General features: G+C 39.0%; 1 protein-coding gene across 1 annotated transcript; it reads left to right on the forward strand.

Moving 5' to 3' along the window:
• The first annotated feature begins 206 nt into the window (after nucleotides 1–206).
• LOC141349215 (MAP3K12-binding inhibitory protein 1-like) lies at nucleotides 207–12,439 on the forward strand. Its single transcript, XM_073864814.1, has 9 exons — nucleotides 207–384; nucleotides 504–620; nucleotides 3,789–3,983; nucleotides 4,781–4,877; nucleotides 7,402–7,467; nucleotides 7,705–7,857; nucleotides 8,019–8,116; nucleotides 12,089–12,127; nucleotides 12,237–12,439. Exons 1-9 carry the CDS (start codon nucleotides 232–234, stop codon nucleotides 12,342–12,344), a joined length of 1,026 nt encoding a protein of 341 aa, XP_073720915.1. The 5' UTR covers nucleotides 207–231; the 3' UTR covers nucleotides 12,345–12,439.
• The last annotated feature ends 1,536 nt before the right edge of the window (nucleotides 12,440–13,975 follow it).

The following is a 13,975-nucleotide window of genomic DNA, read 5'->3' on the forward strand; positions in this document are numbered from 1 at the left end:
AATTTTTTGAACCACGTTCAGAATGTAGGCGTGTTAGACATCATGCAGCTCTGCGCAGGACGATCCGCAAATGACATCAGAGTTGTGTTTTTAAATCGCTCTCGCGGTGCTTTAGTGTCATAGTCGATCGCTCTGCGCAGCGTTGCATGAAGTCAAACACACCGGAAGTGAGGTAATGAAATTCAAGCTCGCTCTTCTCCAATCAACGCTGCTGTTAGTAGCGGAACTGCAATGGCGGCGATCAGAGAAACACTCGGTTCGTCTGCTGAAACTAAACAGAGGGAGCTTGGTGAACAGATTTCTCACTCAGGACCTCGGGATGTAACGTTATTTAAAAACTGTGTCGCCACAATACTCGATTCCCTCGCCGAGTTTGGCACAAAGGTCGGTGTAAAATGCCTGCTATATAAACGGTCTTATGAATCTCGTTATGTACCGTTATGATAATGTGAAATAATGTTGTAACACACAGTGCGTTAATTTTTTTATGGTTGTTTTTTTAGTTAAACGTGGGTGCTGGAGTGTTGAGTATCACTGCCAATGTCAACAGTATGGATATTTCTGAGCTTCAGCCATCACAACTATACACCTGTTTACAACAGTATATCTCCAAACTACAGGTACAGTAACAATGTAAAATGTTACTCGTGTAGAGTGAATTTATAATCTTACATTCATCTCAATTTCATAAAAGTAAGTGTCCCAATCTACCTGTATTCAGTCTGCTGTAGGATAAAGGAGACTCACTGTACTGTCATATGCATTGCAGCATTTCTATTTCAAGTTTCTTTTGAAATACTTGATTCTGATTGGTCAATTTGGACGCCCTACTGCAGAATTTCTTTAGTACAAGGATCAATGAACTACACAGCAGACCTTGTCCCAATAAAAATATTTTTTAAATAGCTATGGTCGTTTTTATATCTTTTGTGTGTCATTTAATAATACATTACTTTCAGCTTAAATGAGTGTCCATTTGTTTATTTTTATTAACTACTATATGTTGCATTGTTTGTATATTAGTTAGTACATTTGTAATTGTTGTGTTACTTATTTAGTTAAATTTTATTCTTTAAAGGCATTGGATTGGAAAACAAGAATTTCTTCCTACAGAAAAATGTGCATAAGACAGTACAGCTATCAACTTAGAAAATAATTGTTTATACACATATGACAAATTCTTCAAGATGGTAAATTCAGATATATGGGCATATTTGTAACTACAAATCTCAGTGGTTTTTGCATGTTTTGTGAAAACGAAGGAACCAATGAAATGTGAAGTTATCAATGTGACAGCACATTTGAATTTGTATTTGCTGATTTGTTTCCTTTTATACGTGAAGTATCAGTCGCTAAGTAAGCTAAAATATTATGGTTTCATTTCACATTAAAGGTCACGTTCTTTCTGATCCAATTTTTTAAACCCTAGTTAGTGTGTAATGTTGCTCTAATAGCATAAATAATAACCGTAAAATGATAAAGCTCAAAGTTCACTGCCAGGCGATATATTTTCTTTAACAGAATTCGCCTTTTAAAGCCTACAGCGAATGGCCGGTTTGGACTGCAGCCCTTTACTTCCTGTTTTAATGACGTCAGTAGAACTGTCACTAGAACGCCACCCACAGGAATACGTCAGTCGCCAGCTAAGCTAACCGCAAGCTAAGCTAGTCTGGTCCAGGGGTTAAATTGGGATTTGTTATGTGGGGGGGCTCTGCGGGGAGGGTACTTTAAGGGGTAATATGTTTAATACTGATGACAGCAAAGCCACTGGTGTGTTTTAATGACATTCTGGACCTCTGATAGGATTTGATAAGTTTCAACTTTAAATCTGTGCCAGAGATTGACCACAAATATTTTATAAAGAGTGTCTGAATTTTAAATTATGCAAATCTATGAGTTTGACACCCTATATCCATTTGTTGCACATGTCATTATGCACAATTGATTAAACTTTAAATTAAGTAAAAGGAATCAACCTCCTTGAATAATTCTATAAGATAGGCTACCCAAAAAGATTAAATTAACAAGAAAAGGTACAACACACAGTACTGTATCATCAACATGTCTAATAAATTAGCAATAGAGATTCCCTATGCTGGTCAACAGCTAAAACAAGCATATAGTAAGGTTTGATTTGTGTAATCAAAATACATAAATGTATTAAACTATACAGTGAGTTATATGAAGTGTTTTCCAGTTAACATACTGTAATTAGATGAGTGACATACATACTTTAGTCCTTAACACGTTTCTAGTCTTCTATTAAGTTTCCTCGACGAGGGCACCATTATTACCTCTCTCTCTCTCTCTCTCTCTCTCTCTCTCTCTCTCTCTCTCTCTTTCTCTCTCTCTCTCTCTCGCTCTCTCACGCTCTCTCTCTCTTGTCTCTACAATGTCAACTGATCCTGTGTGAAAGCGCGTTCTTGAAGTTCCTGAGTTTTTTCGCTCGAGTTGCATAACTTGCGCGAGGACGCGTTTAAAAGGAAAAGCGCGTGTTTCCGCGGCAATTGCGCCGCCCATTTCGCGTCATTTGCATCGCCCGGTGCGAGGACGCGTCTGATTGCGTTTTTGCATTAACTTTGGTTTGCGTTGGTGAGTATGCCCCATAATGAATGGAAACACATTATTCCCTTCGCGTCAGTGCACACGGACCAGCGCAGCGAGTACACACGCACAAGCGCAGTGGGTACACTGGCACGAGCAGAGCGAGACCTTGCAGCCTATGTGCCGGAGCTTAGCCCCGGACGGCCCCGGCCCAATTTAAACCCTGGTCTGGTCCAACCAGACTCTCGTACATTCATTTCATTTGTACAAAGAGTCTGGCCACGCTTCATTGCAAAGCGTTACTTCCGTTAAGGAGGGTCCTCTGTTGAAGTTTAAAACTATTGGATCTGCCCAGAGTCACTCAGGATCTGCCATAGGCGATCGCTAACATGTGGTCGTGACGTATATCATGCGCTGAAACCGTCCGGAAACAACAAGTCCGAATAATCAAAACAACAAAACTTGGCAAACCTGGGATTTGCTCCGGCTTTAACTTTTGTATATTCGGCAGTTTTGCAACAACGGACCGAATAGCTTTTCTAACGTCTTTCTCCGCTGCCATTACTGAACTACAACTCAAACTGACGCACGACCTCAACGTCATCGTTCTTAGCCACCCCCCTCTGTTCGCTGATTGGACCTGCAAATTTTTGCAGGTGAAAACGAAACTCTACACAGCAGTCCCAGACGTAGTACTGAAGCGAAATAAAAATAAAGCAGAAGCACGTAGGAGGGCGGAGCCAGGCTAAAGCTAAGCTGCTATTGAATCACAACACACTTAACCAAGCTACAAAATCAGAATGTATTTCTGAGGGAGGGACGTCATAGAACAAGGAAGACATCAGCCCGTTTTGAGGACTGTGAAAACAGCAGTATACAAATAAGTAAATTGTGTGAAAAATACCGTGTTTTTTTACACGTGAAACATGAACACATGTTATATTGCGCACTGTAAACACAATCAAAGCTTCAAAAACACAGAAAGAATGGGACTTTTAACCAACTGGAGACATCTAAATTACTTTAATGATTGTTGATAAATTGTTTGTGTTCAGTTGAAGAAAGTCATAGGCTTCTGAGAGATGGCATGAAGGTTTCATATTTTCATATTTGGTTGAACTGTTCCTTTACTTTTATTTGTTAACTAGCAGTGCATTGTTGCTTATTGTGCAAATCCGGATCACTCTGTTAGGGTCTATTTCATGAACACATCTAAATACACTAAATACATCTGTCTCCTCCAGTCAATATCTGAAAATCTAAAAGAGATTGAGGTGGATTCAAATAATCTCAATCCAGGCACCTGTGAAGGCTGCCGACCAGAAACACCTGAAGAGATGGTGATTGACTCAGAGCATGTTTCTCCTCCATCTCAACGTGAGGATCAAAACAAGACCCAGACTGATGACAATGTTCAGATCAAGGCTGGTAAATCGGAGGTAAATCGTGATATTTGAATATAGAGATGCGGCATCATTCCTTGACTTAGAAATTCTGTATATTTGAAGTTTTGAAGATGCTGCTAGTACTAGTTAGTGAGAACTAACCTAGATACTAAAATTCATTCAGAACATGGAAGAAGTTATAATGATAAGAAGTTATATTTTTATGTGAATAAATTTGCTCCCATTCAATTGAAAAGTTAGATTTTCATTATTATTTTAATTTACAGATGATTATCGCTGCTCTAAACATTCATTTTTTGCTGGCGTTTAAGTGCTTAAGTTGATTCTTTGATAGTCGCTATTTATTATTTGCATGTAATCAGGCCCATTTGGTCAGTATGTATGAATTTGAATTGCTATCTATGGACAGACAGTTCAGAATGAATGGTGGCCTCCTTCAGTGCCTGCTTTCCGTCAGAGAGAAACAAATAGCCACCCACTTTGAGAGTCCTGAGAGAGGTCCCGGTCCTTGCAACATTATCAAGTGGATGTTCATTACATGCTGAAATTGCATGTGGGCGAAGGACAAGGAGGCCCTCATTTTTATTGCTTATTTATTTACAGTCACTATAATAAAAAGCCAAAGCGAATCACAACTATCTGAAACGGTTGCATGTTTTGATTTTTGGAATAATTGTGTCCACTGCCCTCACTTGTTACTGGTGCGGCCCACATTGCCCTAGTATTCCTCATTATAACTAAACAGCAAAAATAAGACGGTGCATTGATTTTTTTCCTCAATTGCTCATCAATCCGACCCTCATTGCCCTCTTTCTCGCTCATTTTCTCAGATTGAACGTAGGATATCTGCATTTATAGAGCGCAAACAGCTGGAGATCAATGAAAACAATGTGAGGGAGTTTTGCAACGTGATCGACTGCAATCAGGGTGAGGATGGCAGGGCAGCATGGGGGGGGGGGGGGTTTGAGGTCGGTGGGATACTGCACATCAATTGCCAATGTTTGTAAGAGTGCTGATTTTCATGGACGAGGGGTCAGAATGCTGGGCTTACACTACGAATTACTCTTTATTGGTGCCAAAAGCAGGTTATTTGCTTTGGGCTTGTTCATTTGCAATTTGTGGTGGGGTATTTACCAGTGCATATGTATTTACACTACTAGTTAAATGTTAGAACACAACTGATCAGTCTTTACTGTTATACTTAAATGTGAATGATTTAGGTGTTAGATCTGGTCCCTGGTTTTTAATTTCTTTTTATGTAATCTTATAATGTGAACTGATGACAAAGTTACTGCATGCATATTTATATTACATGCATATTTATTCAAAATTTTTAAAGAATTTTAACATATCACACAGCAAGTCATCAAACATATTTATCTTAGCTACCTATACTATATGCATTTTCTAAACCAGCTTTATTAGGCGTCAACCTATGATGTAATTTTCATCTATAGCTGTGTTTCCATTAGCCTTCGAATAGCACAAATTGAAATAGCAAATTGAAAATGCACTCAATAGAAAAACAGCAATTTCGTATAAACACCCATATAACAAGAAAAAGTTTTTACGGTTGGATGAGGTGTTTTTTTCCAGGAAATTCAAGAAAGGAATATATAGCAAATCTGCAACGTTTTAGTCACATAACACTGGTTTATGGAAACAACATAATTACGCAATAGTTTTTTGTTGACATTTACAAAATAACTCTAAAGTTTCGCGCAGATCTTTTCTTTATATATGCTACCTCATCCATAAAAAAATGACTGATATAAAAACTTATTTCTTAGAATTAATATAATGTTATGTTTATGTTTCCAGAAACCTTTTTGTTCTGTTGATACTTTTAAAAAGGTTTTTAATCAACTGAATCCAAACATAGTTCTAAGGTTTTTAGAGGAAATTAATTTTAAACATCTTTTCTAGGCTTACTTTATTTAATTACACTTTATTCTCGCCATGAATATAGCCTTAGAACTTGGTATGGCGTTTAAAGGGACATTCCACTTTTTTTGAAAATATAAAAATTTTCCAGCTCCCCTAGAGTTAAAGGGGCAATAAGTAGGATTTACCCCCATTTTGTGGTGAAATTGTATTTTGCATTCAAACGAACAGTGCTATCTAGCGCCTCGCCTTTCCAAATGCGTGTTGCAACAAAATGCATTGTGGAAACGCATTGGTAGGCTAGTGCTTTTTGTCCCTCTCTGCTATTATAGTTTATCAATACTGTGGAACGATATGGAAGCCTCCTCGGACTTACCTGTTCAATGTAAGTAAAGAGGAGAAAGTCTAAGCTTACAAAGAAAAGTCAGATCACTGGCAGAGGTCATTTGACACCAACGAGGACATATTTATAATAATAATAATAATAATTCGTTACATTTATATAGCGCTTTTCTCAGTGCTCAAAGCGCTTTACATATGAATGGGGGAATCTCCTCAACCACCACCAATGTGCAGCATTCACCTGGATGATGCGACGGCAGCCATATTGCGCCAGAACGCCCACCACACACCAGCTTATTAGTGGTGAGGAGACAGAGTGATATAGCCAATTAGTATGAGGGATGATTAGTTGGCCATTGGGCAGGTTTGGCCAGGATGCCGGGGCACACCCCTACTCTTTTTCGAAGGATATCCTGGTATTTTTAATGACCACAGAGAGTCAGGACCTCGGTCTCATCAGAAGGACGGAATAAAGACATAGATTTTGATAAATAAAACTCTTAAAACCCTACTTACTGTCCCTTTAAACATTTGTTTCTTACCGTTTTGGAATCCATTCAGCTGATCTCTGGGTCTGACACTGCCTGAAAATAGTCCCCTGCTATTGAAAGTAACCAAGGGGACTATTTTCGGGGAGTGCGTAATATCACTACGCCTGCTGCAGCCATGTTACATCAACAAAGTCATTGATTATTACGCCAGTTTAAGAGTATAGTTCCTAGCCATATCTGCGTAGAAAATCACAACTTTTAATTTTTCGACGTTCCTAGTACACAACGTAACTACAGAAGAGTCAAGTTTTAAATAGGAAAAATATCCTAACTCTTTGGTTATTTTTTGCGCTATGCTAATGGTCTAATCAGATTTAATGGATTGTGCTAAGCTATGCTAAAAGTGTTAGCGCCAGACCCGGAGATCAGCTGAATAGATTCCAAAACGGTAAAAATCAAATGTTTAACACTAGGGGAGCTGGAAAATGAGCATTTTCAAAAAAGTGGAATGTCCCTTTAAAGGAAAAGAAAGAAAGAAAGTTTATTTTTCCAGGACCCCCAAATGAGATGGTACAAGGGGATGTCCTTTCAATAAATTCTAATATATAAATAGTAAACCGAAAATTTGAATTGTTGTATAAAAGGGCAATTTTAGTAAATTTTTATTGTTAAACTATTTCGCAGGATATCTACATTTTAACAATAGGTTTTGTTTTATTCCTTTTGGTTTATAGAGGACAGCTGTGCACGAACGGATGCAGTTTTCACGCCATATCCTGGTTTCAAGAGTCACGTCAAAGGTTTATTATATTCTATAAGAATGCATTACATATTTTTTGTATACCCCAACCCTGTGGCACCCATGTAGACATATAATTAAAAGTTGTTTCATATTTAATTTTAAATATGTTTTTCTGTTTGCTCTACGTGCAGTGATTCGTATAAGTGCTCATGCTCACATTCTTTATAAAACTTCAGACCATATGATTAGTGATTAGGGTCATGGATCAGTAATTGATGTTTGTTTCCTATTTTAGTGACACGTGTGATAAATACATACGGACCCCAGACTAGAGGGGTGCATGGTGAGCTGGGAGACCATCAGCAAGGCTCCATTAGTAGAGACTGTGGAAACCCAGCCATTGAGGAGAGGCTTCATAACATGGAAGCCCACCTGAAACTTCCACCAGGTTTGCTGGATCACTAGTTTAACTTTTAAGGACCTTTTCAGGACATGTGTTACTATTTCTAGTGTTCAGACATTAAGTAGTTTTTATTGACAGTATTTGCTGATGAATGTTGACAAAGTGTGATAGTTATTTTATGCTAATGTACTGTATTTTTCTTTTAGCGGGTCCAGTACCTCAGAGCGTTTATCAGCGGCTAAAGAAACTTGAAGATCGAATTCTGGAGCTTGAGGGTCTTTCCCCGGAGTACTTCCACTCCACAGTAAGTGGTGGGAAGAGAGAATGCGTGTGTGTTCTTGTTTGTTGGAGAAGTGGATGATCAGATATTGAATTAGTCTGTTGAGCTTAGCACTATCCTTCCACAAGTTCCACGCTCTTAGAATGTCCACAGTAGTTTATGAACACAGAAAACAAAGCTTTAGATGAATCATTGGATGACTTCCTTTTTTTTTGTACAGGGTTTAGATTAAACCAGGACCAGGCCTTAGTTATATTAAAGTGTGTGTAAAATCATAAAAATAATATGTTCGATTTTTAGATACATGGCACAACACGGCAGCCTGGTGCAACCAGACACGTACATTCATTTCATTTGTACAGAGAGTCTGGCCACGCTCCATTGCAAAGGGTTACTTCTGTTAAAGGGACACTTCACCCATTTGCATTAAGCTGTGTAAAGTTAAAAAAAACCAGTCATGTTTTTAAATGGTCGTGCATCATTCCCTCTGTTTCCCCTGAGACAGGAGAAATATGGATTTCAGTGTTGCACTTCCTTCTTTCAATGATGTAAAAATCATCATTTTGCATCATTGAAAGAAGGAAGTCCTATATCTTTGTAGAGGGGGTGAGACTACAAACACTCCTTTTCTCAGTCAAATAGGCACCAAATTCGAAATGTATGTTAAATTTCGACTACAAATATGATCCACTTTTAATAAAGATGAATGTTTCCACGGGTGAAATGCTCCTTTAAGGAGGGTCCTCTGTTTAAGTTTAATACTATTGGATCTGCCCAGAGTCACTCTGAATCTGCCATAACCAATCGCTAACGTACTTTGGTCGTGACGTATGTCACTCAGTCTGGCGCACGACCTTAACGTCTGCGTTCTTAGCCACTCCCCGCTGTTCGCTGATTGGACCTGCAGATTTTTGCCAGAGAAAACGAAACTCTACACAGCAGTCCCAGACGTTGTTCTAAAGCGAAATGAAAAGTAAGCGGAAGAACGTAGGAGGGCGGAGCCAGGCTAACGACACGGCGCTTCTCGCCCGGTGTGCGACATCCTTTATGCTGCGTACACACCAAACGCAAAGCATTGTGTTCCTTTCTCTTGATTACTTTTGGGATTTAACTTGGTGTCATGCAAATTTTTAGCTTGAGTTGAATATTTTCAACTTGTGCGGAAGACGCGTTTGAAGCGAAAAGTGTGTGTTCGTTGTGCACAACTCGCGTCATTTGCATCGCCCTGCGTGAGTTTGGGTGTATTTGCATCGCCCTGGTCGAGTTTGCGTCTATTTGGATCGCCCTGCGCGAGTTTGCGTCTATTCGCATCGCCCTGCGTGACTTTGCGTCTATTCGCATCGCCCTGCGTGACTTTGCGTCTATTCGCATCGCCCTGCGCGACTTTGCGTCTATTCGCATCGCCCTGCGCGACTTTGCGTCTATTCGCATCGCCCTGCGTGACTTTGCGTCTATTCGCATAGCCCTGCGTGACTTGGCGTCTATTCGCATCGCCCTGCGCGACTTTGCGTGTATTCGCATCGCCCTTCAAGACTGCGTCTATTCGCATCGCCCTGCGCGACTTTGCCTCTGTTCGCATCGCCCTGCGCGACTTTGCATCTGTTCGCATCGTCCTGCGCGACCTTGCGTCTGTTAGCATCGTCCTGCGCGACTTCGCGTCTGTTCGCATCCCCCTGCGCGACTTTGCGTCTGTTTGCATCGCCTTGCGCGACTTTGTGTCTGTTCGCATCGCCCTGCGCGACTTTGCGTCTGTTCGCATCGCCCTGTGCGACTTTGCGTCTGTTCGCATCGCCCTGCCGGACTTTGCGTCTGTTCGCATCGCCTTGCGCGACTTTGCGTCTGTTCGCATCGCCCTGCGCGACTTTGCGTCTGTTCGCATCGCCCTGTGCGACTTTGCGTCTGTTCGCATCGCCCTGCGCGACTGCGTCTGTTCGCATCGCCCTGCGCGACTTTGCGTCTGTTTGCATCGTCCTGCGTGACTTTGCGTCTGTTCGCATCTATTCAAGTCTTGCCATGACTTTGTATGTAATCTACTTGCACAAATAGTTAATTTACTTCTAAATGCAGAAGTCGCGTTCCTCGCTCAATTTTACTTGTTAGATTTAATTATGGGTCAGGCGAATTTTTCAATCAAATAGCATGTATTCGTGTCTATTTGCTTCTTTGCATTGACTTTGTATGTATGCAAAACATCGAATTCACGTTTGGTGTACACCACATTAGTGTTCCTAATTTGACCGTGTCCTTGAAGCTAAGTGGTAGAGTATTGCATAAGCATCGCAAAAGGTTGTGGCTTCTAACTCGATGAATATACATGCTGATAAAATGTAACATTGCAGTGCACTACAAGTTACTTTGGATAAATGCATCTGCGAAATCCGTAAATGTAAAAGCAAATTCATAAAAAAAACTTTGTGAAATCAAACTTTTATTTAGTGTGTTTTATTTAGTCCATGTCTTGTTTTTTGATAAAAATATCTAAAATACATTTGAGAAAAATTTTATTATTAAATTATTAATGATTTTTGGACCCAATTGTTCATGACTCCAGACTTTGCCTTTAGCTAAACTATTTATAAAATTTTCCTGCAAAATCTTAAAACAAAAGTTATTGAAGGCCCCTTTAAAATGTATTAAAGGTAATATGGAGCAAGTAGGAAACAGACTACTGTTCCTAAACACAAGAAGAACTAAAGATAGGAATAAAATCTGGTATTTTGTAGCAGCTGCTATTCTGCATATCTTACTGAAGGATTTCAATGTAAGTAATAGCTGTGAGGCTTCAACCATTTGTGTGGTACATTTCAGCATGGATTGTGTTATGAACCTGCCACAAATGTAATAAAGACTTTGCTGTTGTTAAAGGTGCAGTAAATAACAAGTCCTGTTTATTTCCAGGGTGTCAAAAAGGGGTTAAATAAAACTTTTTGTTATTATGCAGATATGTATGCAACACAGATATGACTGCTTAAACATACAAGGTTTACCTGTAGCATTATAAGCTTTATACTATTTTGGCTTCCCAAATATCAGTACATTTTAGCATTTAGGTGGTATAGCTCTTGGGTCCTTGTGTAGTGTAAGTTTAAGAGCCTGTGCTTCTACCACACATTCTTTGTTTGTTTTTATGCCATCCAGCGCAAGTCCTTGCTACGCTGACTTCTCACTTATGCTTCTCCTCCCGCGCTCACGACAGACGACCAAAGAGTTCTTCAAAACCATTAAAAGCTGATATGGGTGATATTTTCCCTCACTCCAGAATTTGTTATCCCTGTCAGATTGTAGCCCATCAAAGTTAGCTGAGTAAGTGCTCTTGAACCGTTTCTACGCCTCCTCACACCAGCTTCACTTAGTTCGGTGCTGGGCTGAAAGCTAGCTGATTTCCATGTCCTTTACAATGTGTGTGTGTCTGTGTATTGCCTGTAAAGTGGGACGTCGAGTGCCGTCAAATATGCTGATCTTCTTAGTTTGCGGCGCTGCTTTTAGCAAATAGAATGAATTAATTGAACTCTGCTGACCAGGGCTGAGCAGATATCATCTCCCAACCAAATGGCCCACACGCACAGCGAAAAGTGATTAAAATGGAGATAAATTATGGATAATGGATAAAAAAATGGACAGTATAAATCCATTGGACGGGAATAAAAATTCCAATGGCTCCCACTTAATACTGTTAATCAGTGCGAGTCCATGGCAGCGCTGGTCTGTTGGCAGTGATTGAGTTACAATGAAGGACGTCTCTGTTTCATACTCTAATCATGTGCCGTTTCTGCCCACTTACTGGTTAAAGTCCTTGTCCTTGGTTTAATGTATTGTTTTGGCTGCCTTTACATTTTTCCGCCTTGGAATTTGGTCTTTTTTGTCCTATGAATAAAAGGCCAAAGCAGAGATTTGGGTGTAATCTGATTAAAAAAACGAAACCTGTGATGTGCCGTCTCATATGCATTGTTCGTATAAATCAGCATTCATTTCACACTTCCGTTTCTTTTCTTTCAGAATTTCTCGATTAAACGGCCTAAAGCCTCAATGTCGCAGGTAAGTTCCATTACTGATGCATTTATGTAGTCATGGAGAAAATCGTGAAGGTCCCGCTGTTAAATGAGAATATCTCGGGTGGCTGATGAAAACGTCTGTGTTTATACAGAGCTGCAGTCTTGCTGAGCTGGATGGGAAGATCAGCGCCATCAAAGCAGCCTTGATGAGAAAAACTAGCGAGTTTCAGCCCACAGACACAGGAGAGTTTCCATACTGACTTAAAGGTCCTGCTCATTCATTTCATTTTTTTATGATTTATAAAAATAAACTTCACAAATGTCAAGTTGTCTGTAAAATGTGTTTTTTAGTTTTTTTTATTATTCTTGTTGATTTAACGTTTGTATGCCACTTGGTGTAAATAAATTCACATTAGAAAGAAAATTATGTGCATTTTTAGTGAAAATTTCCCATCGAGAATTTGATGGAATTGAACACTTCAGCCTCAAAATAATATATTTTGTTCAATTAATTATTTATGTCTCTTAAGAAAATGCAGGTCTCAATAAAAAAACTATTAAAATGATAATGAACTGTAGTTATTATAAACAACAATTTCATAAATAAAAACATTATTTTAAAACTAAAAGGGAGCATCATTCTAGCAGCATCATTCTGCTTTATAATATGTGACTGTTGTAATAGCCAGCATAATAATAACTTGACATAAATTATGGTCAACCATTTGTATTTGTGTAACAAAAATATAGCAAAATAATTTTCGATACTCTATTTTGACTGCTATTATTTTAAGTGTACAAGAAAGAATAATTCTTCAGCAGCCTACATGTCAGCGAGGGGTCATGAATATGTTAATGTTAAAAGTGATTATTACATGTGATTGAGGGACTGCTTAAAGTACATGTGAATGTGATTGCAAACGACATGCAATGTGAATGGACAGCAGCAGCTGCTGTGACTCACAGAGTACATCTGTAACCTCTCAATGCACTTTTTTTAATAATAGGATTAAATTGGTTTAAAATGGTTTAATCATTTGTAAATATAATGTCATATGTAAGCAATAAGGTACGAGAGGCTGTGCTGTATCGTGAATAAGTAACGGCTGAAGGGCGTTGTTAGGCACGACGCGAAGCGGAGTGCCTGCAACCCCTTCAGCCGTTACTTATTCACGATACAGCACTTGCCTCGAGTACCTTATTGCTTTTATAAAACGGTTACCACACAATATTAAAGTAAAAAAAATCTTAGTGCAACTTTCATGAAGTTAAATCAATAAAAGCATTCCTTCCGCTAGAAAAAATAGTCCCTGACTGCAAACAACAACATGAAAGCTCAAATAAAAACAACAAACTGTTCTCAGACTTTGTCTCATTATATGTTTATGTGTTGCTAAGGGTGTTGCTAAGGGCGCAGTGATATTAAATAGAACCGTTGGGTGAAGCGGTCATAGAAGTGTTTTATCGTGAATAAAGCACACCTATTGACCAATCAGAATCAAGGATTGGAACTAACCGTTTTATAAATGGTATTAAAACACATTTACATTTAATTTTTGTATAATATTAAACTGTACTTGTCAAAATTATTTGCACCATCTGGGTTACTTGTGTTAATAGTTTTTAGCAGTTGTTATCTGGGAATAACAAACTTGCAAATGTCGCAACTGTCCAATCAGAATCAAGCATTCCAACAAGCCATGTAATGAAAGCAAATAATAACGATAATAATAAAGAGCTCTTACTATTGTAAAATTGAAACCTAAACTTTTGCAATGCACAAATAACTGCATCACAACACTGTAGGGTTGTATGCGAGTTAGGGACACGACAGTAGGAAATCATTAATATTACGTATTTATTTGAAAGAATATATTAAGAGTTTGGTTCC

This window comes from Misgurnus anguillicaudatus, unplaced genomic scaffold (assembly GCF_027580225.2).
Source record: "Misgurnus anguillicaudatus unplaced genomic scaffold, ASM2758022v2 HiC_scaffold_28, whole genome shotgun sequence".
Taxonomy (NCBI): Eukaryota; Metazoa; Chordata; class Actinopteri; order Cypriniformes; family Cobitidae; genus Misgurnus; species Misgurnus anguillicaudatus.

Coding starts and splice junctions, on each gene's coding strand:
- LOC141349215 (XM_073864814.1), top strand. CDS start 232: ATGGCGGCGATCAGAGAAACACTCGGTTCGTCTGCTGAAACTAAACAG. Junction 3,984..4,780: donor TCAAGGCTGGTAAATCGGAG/GTAAATCGTGAT, acceptor TCATTTTCTCAG/ATTGAACGTAGGATATCTGC. Junction 7,858..8,018: donor CCACCTGAAACTTCCACCAG/GTTTGCTGGATC, acceptor TTTTTCTTTTAG/CGGGTCCAGTACCTCAGAGC.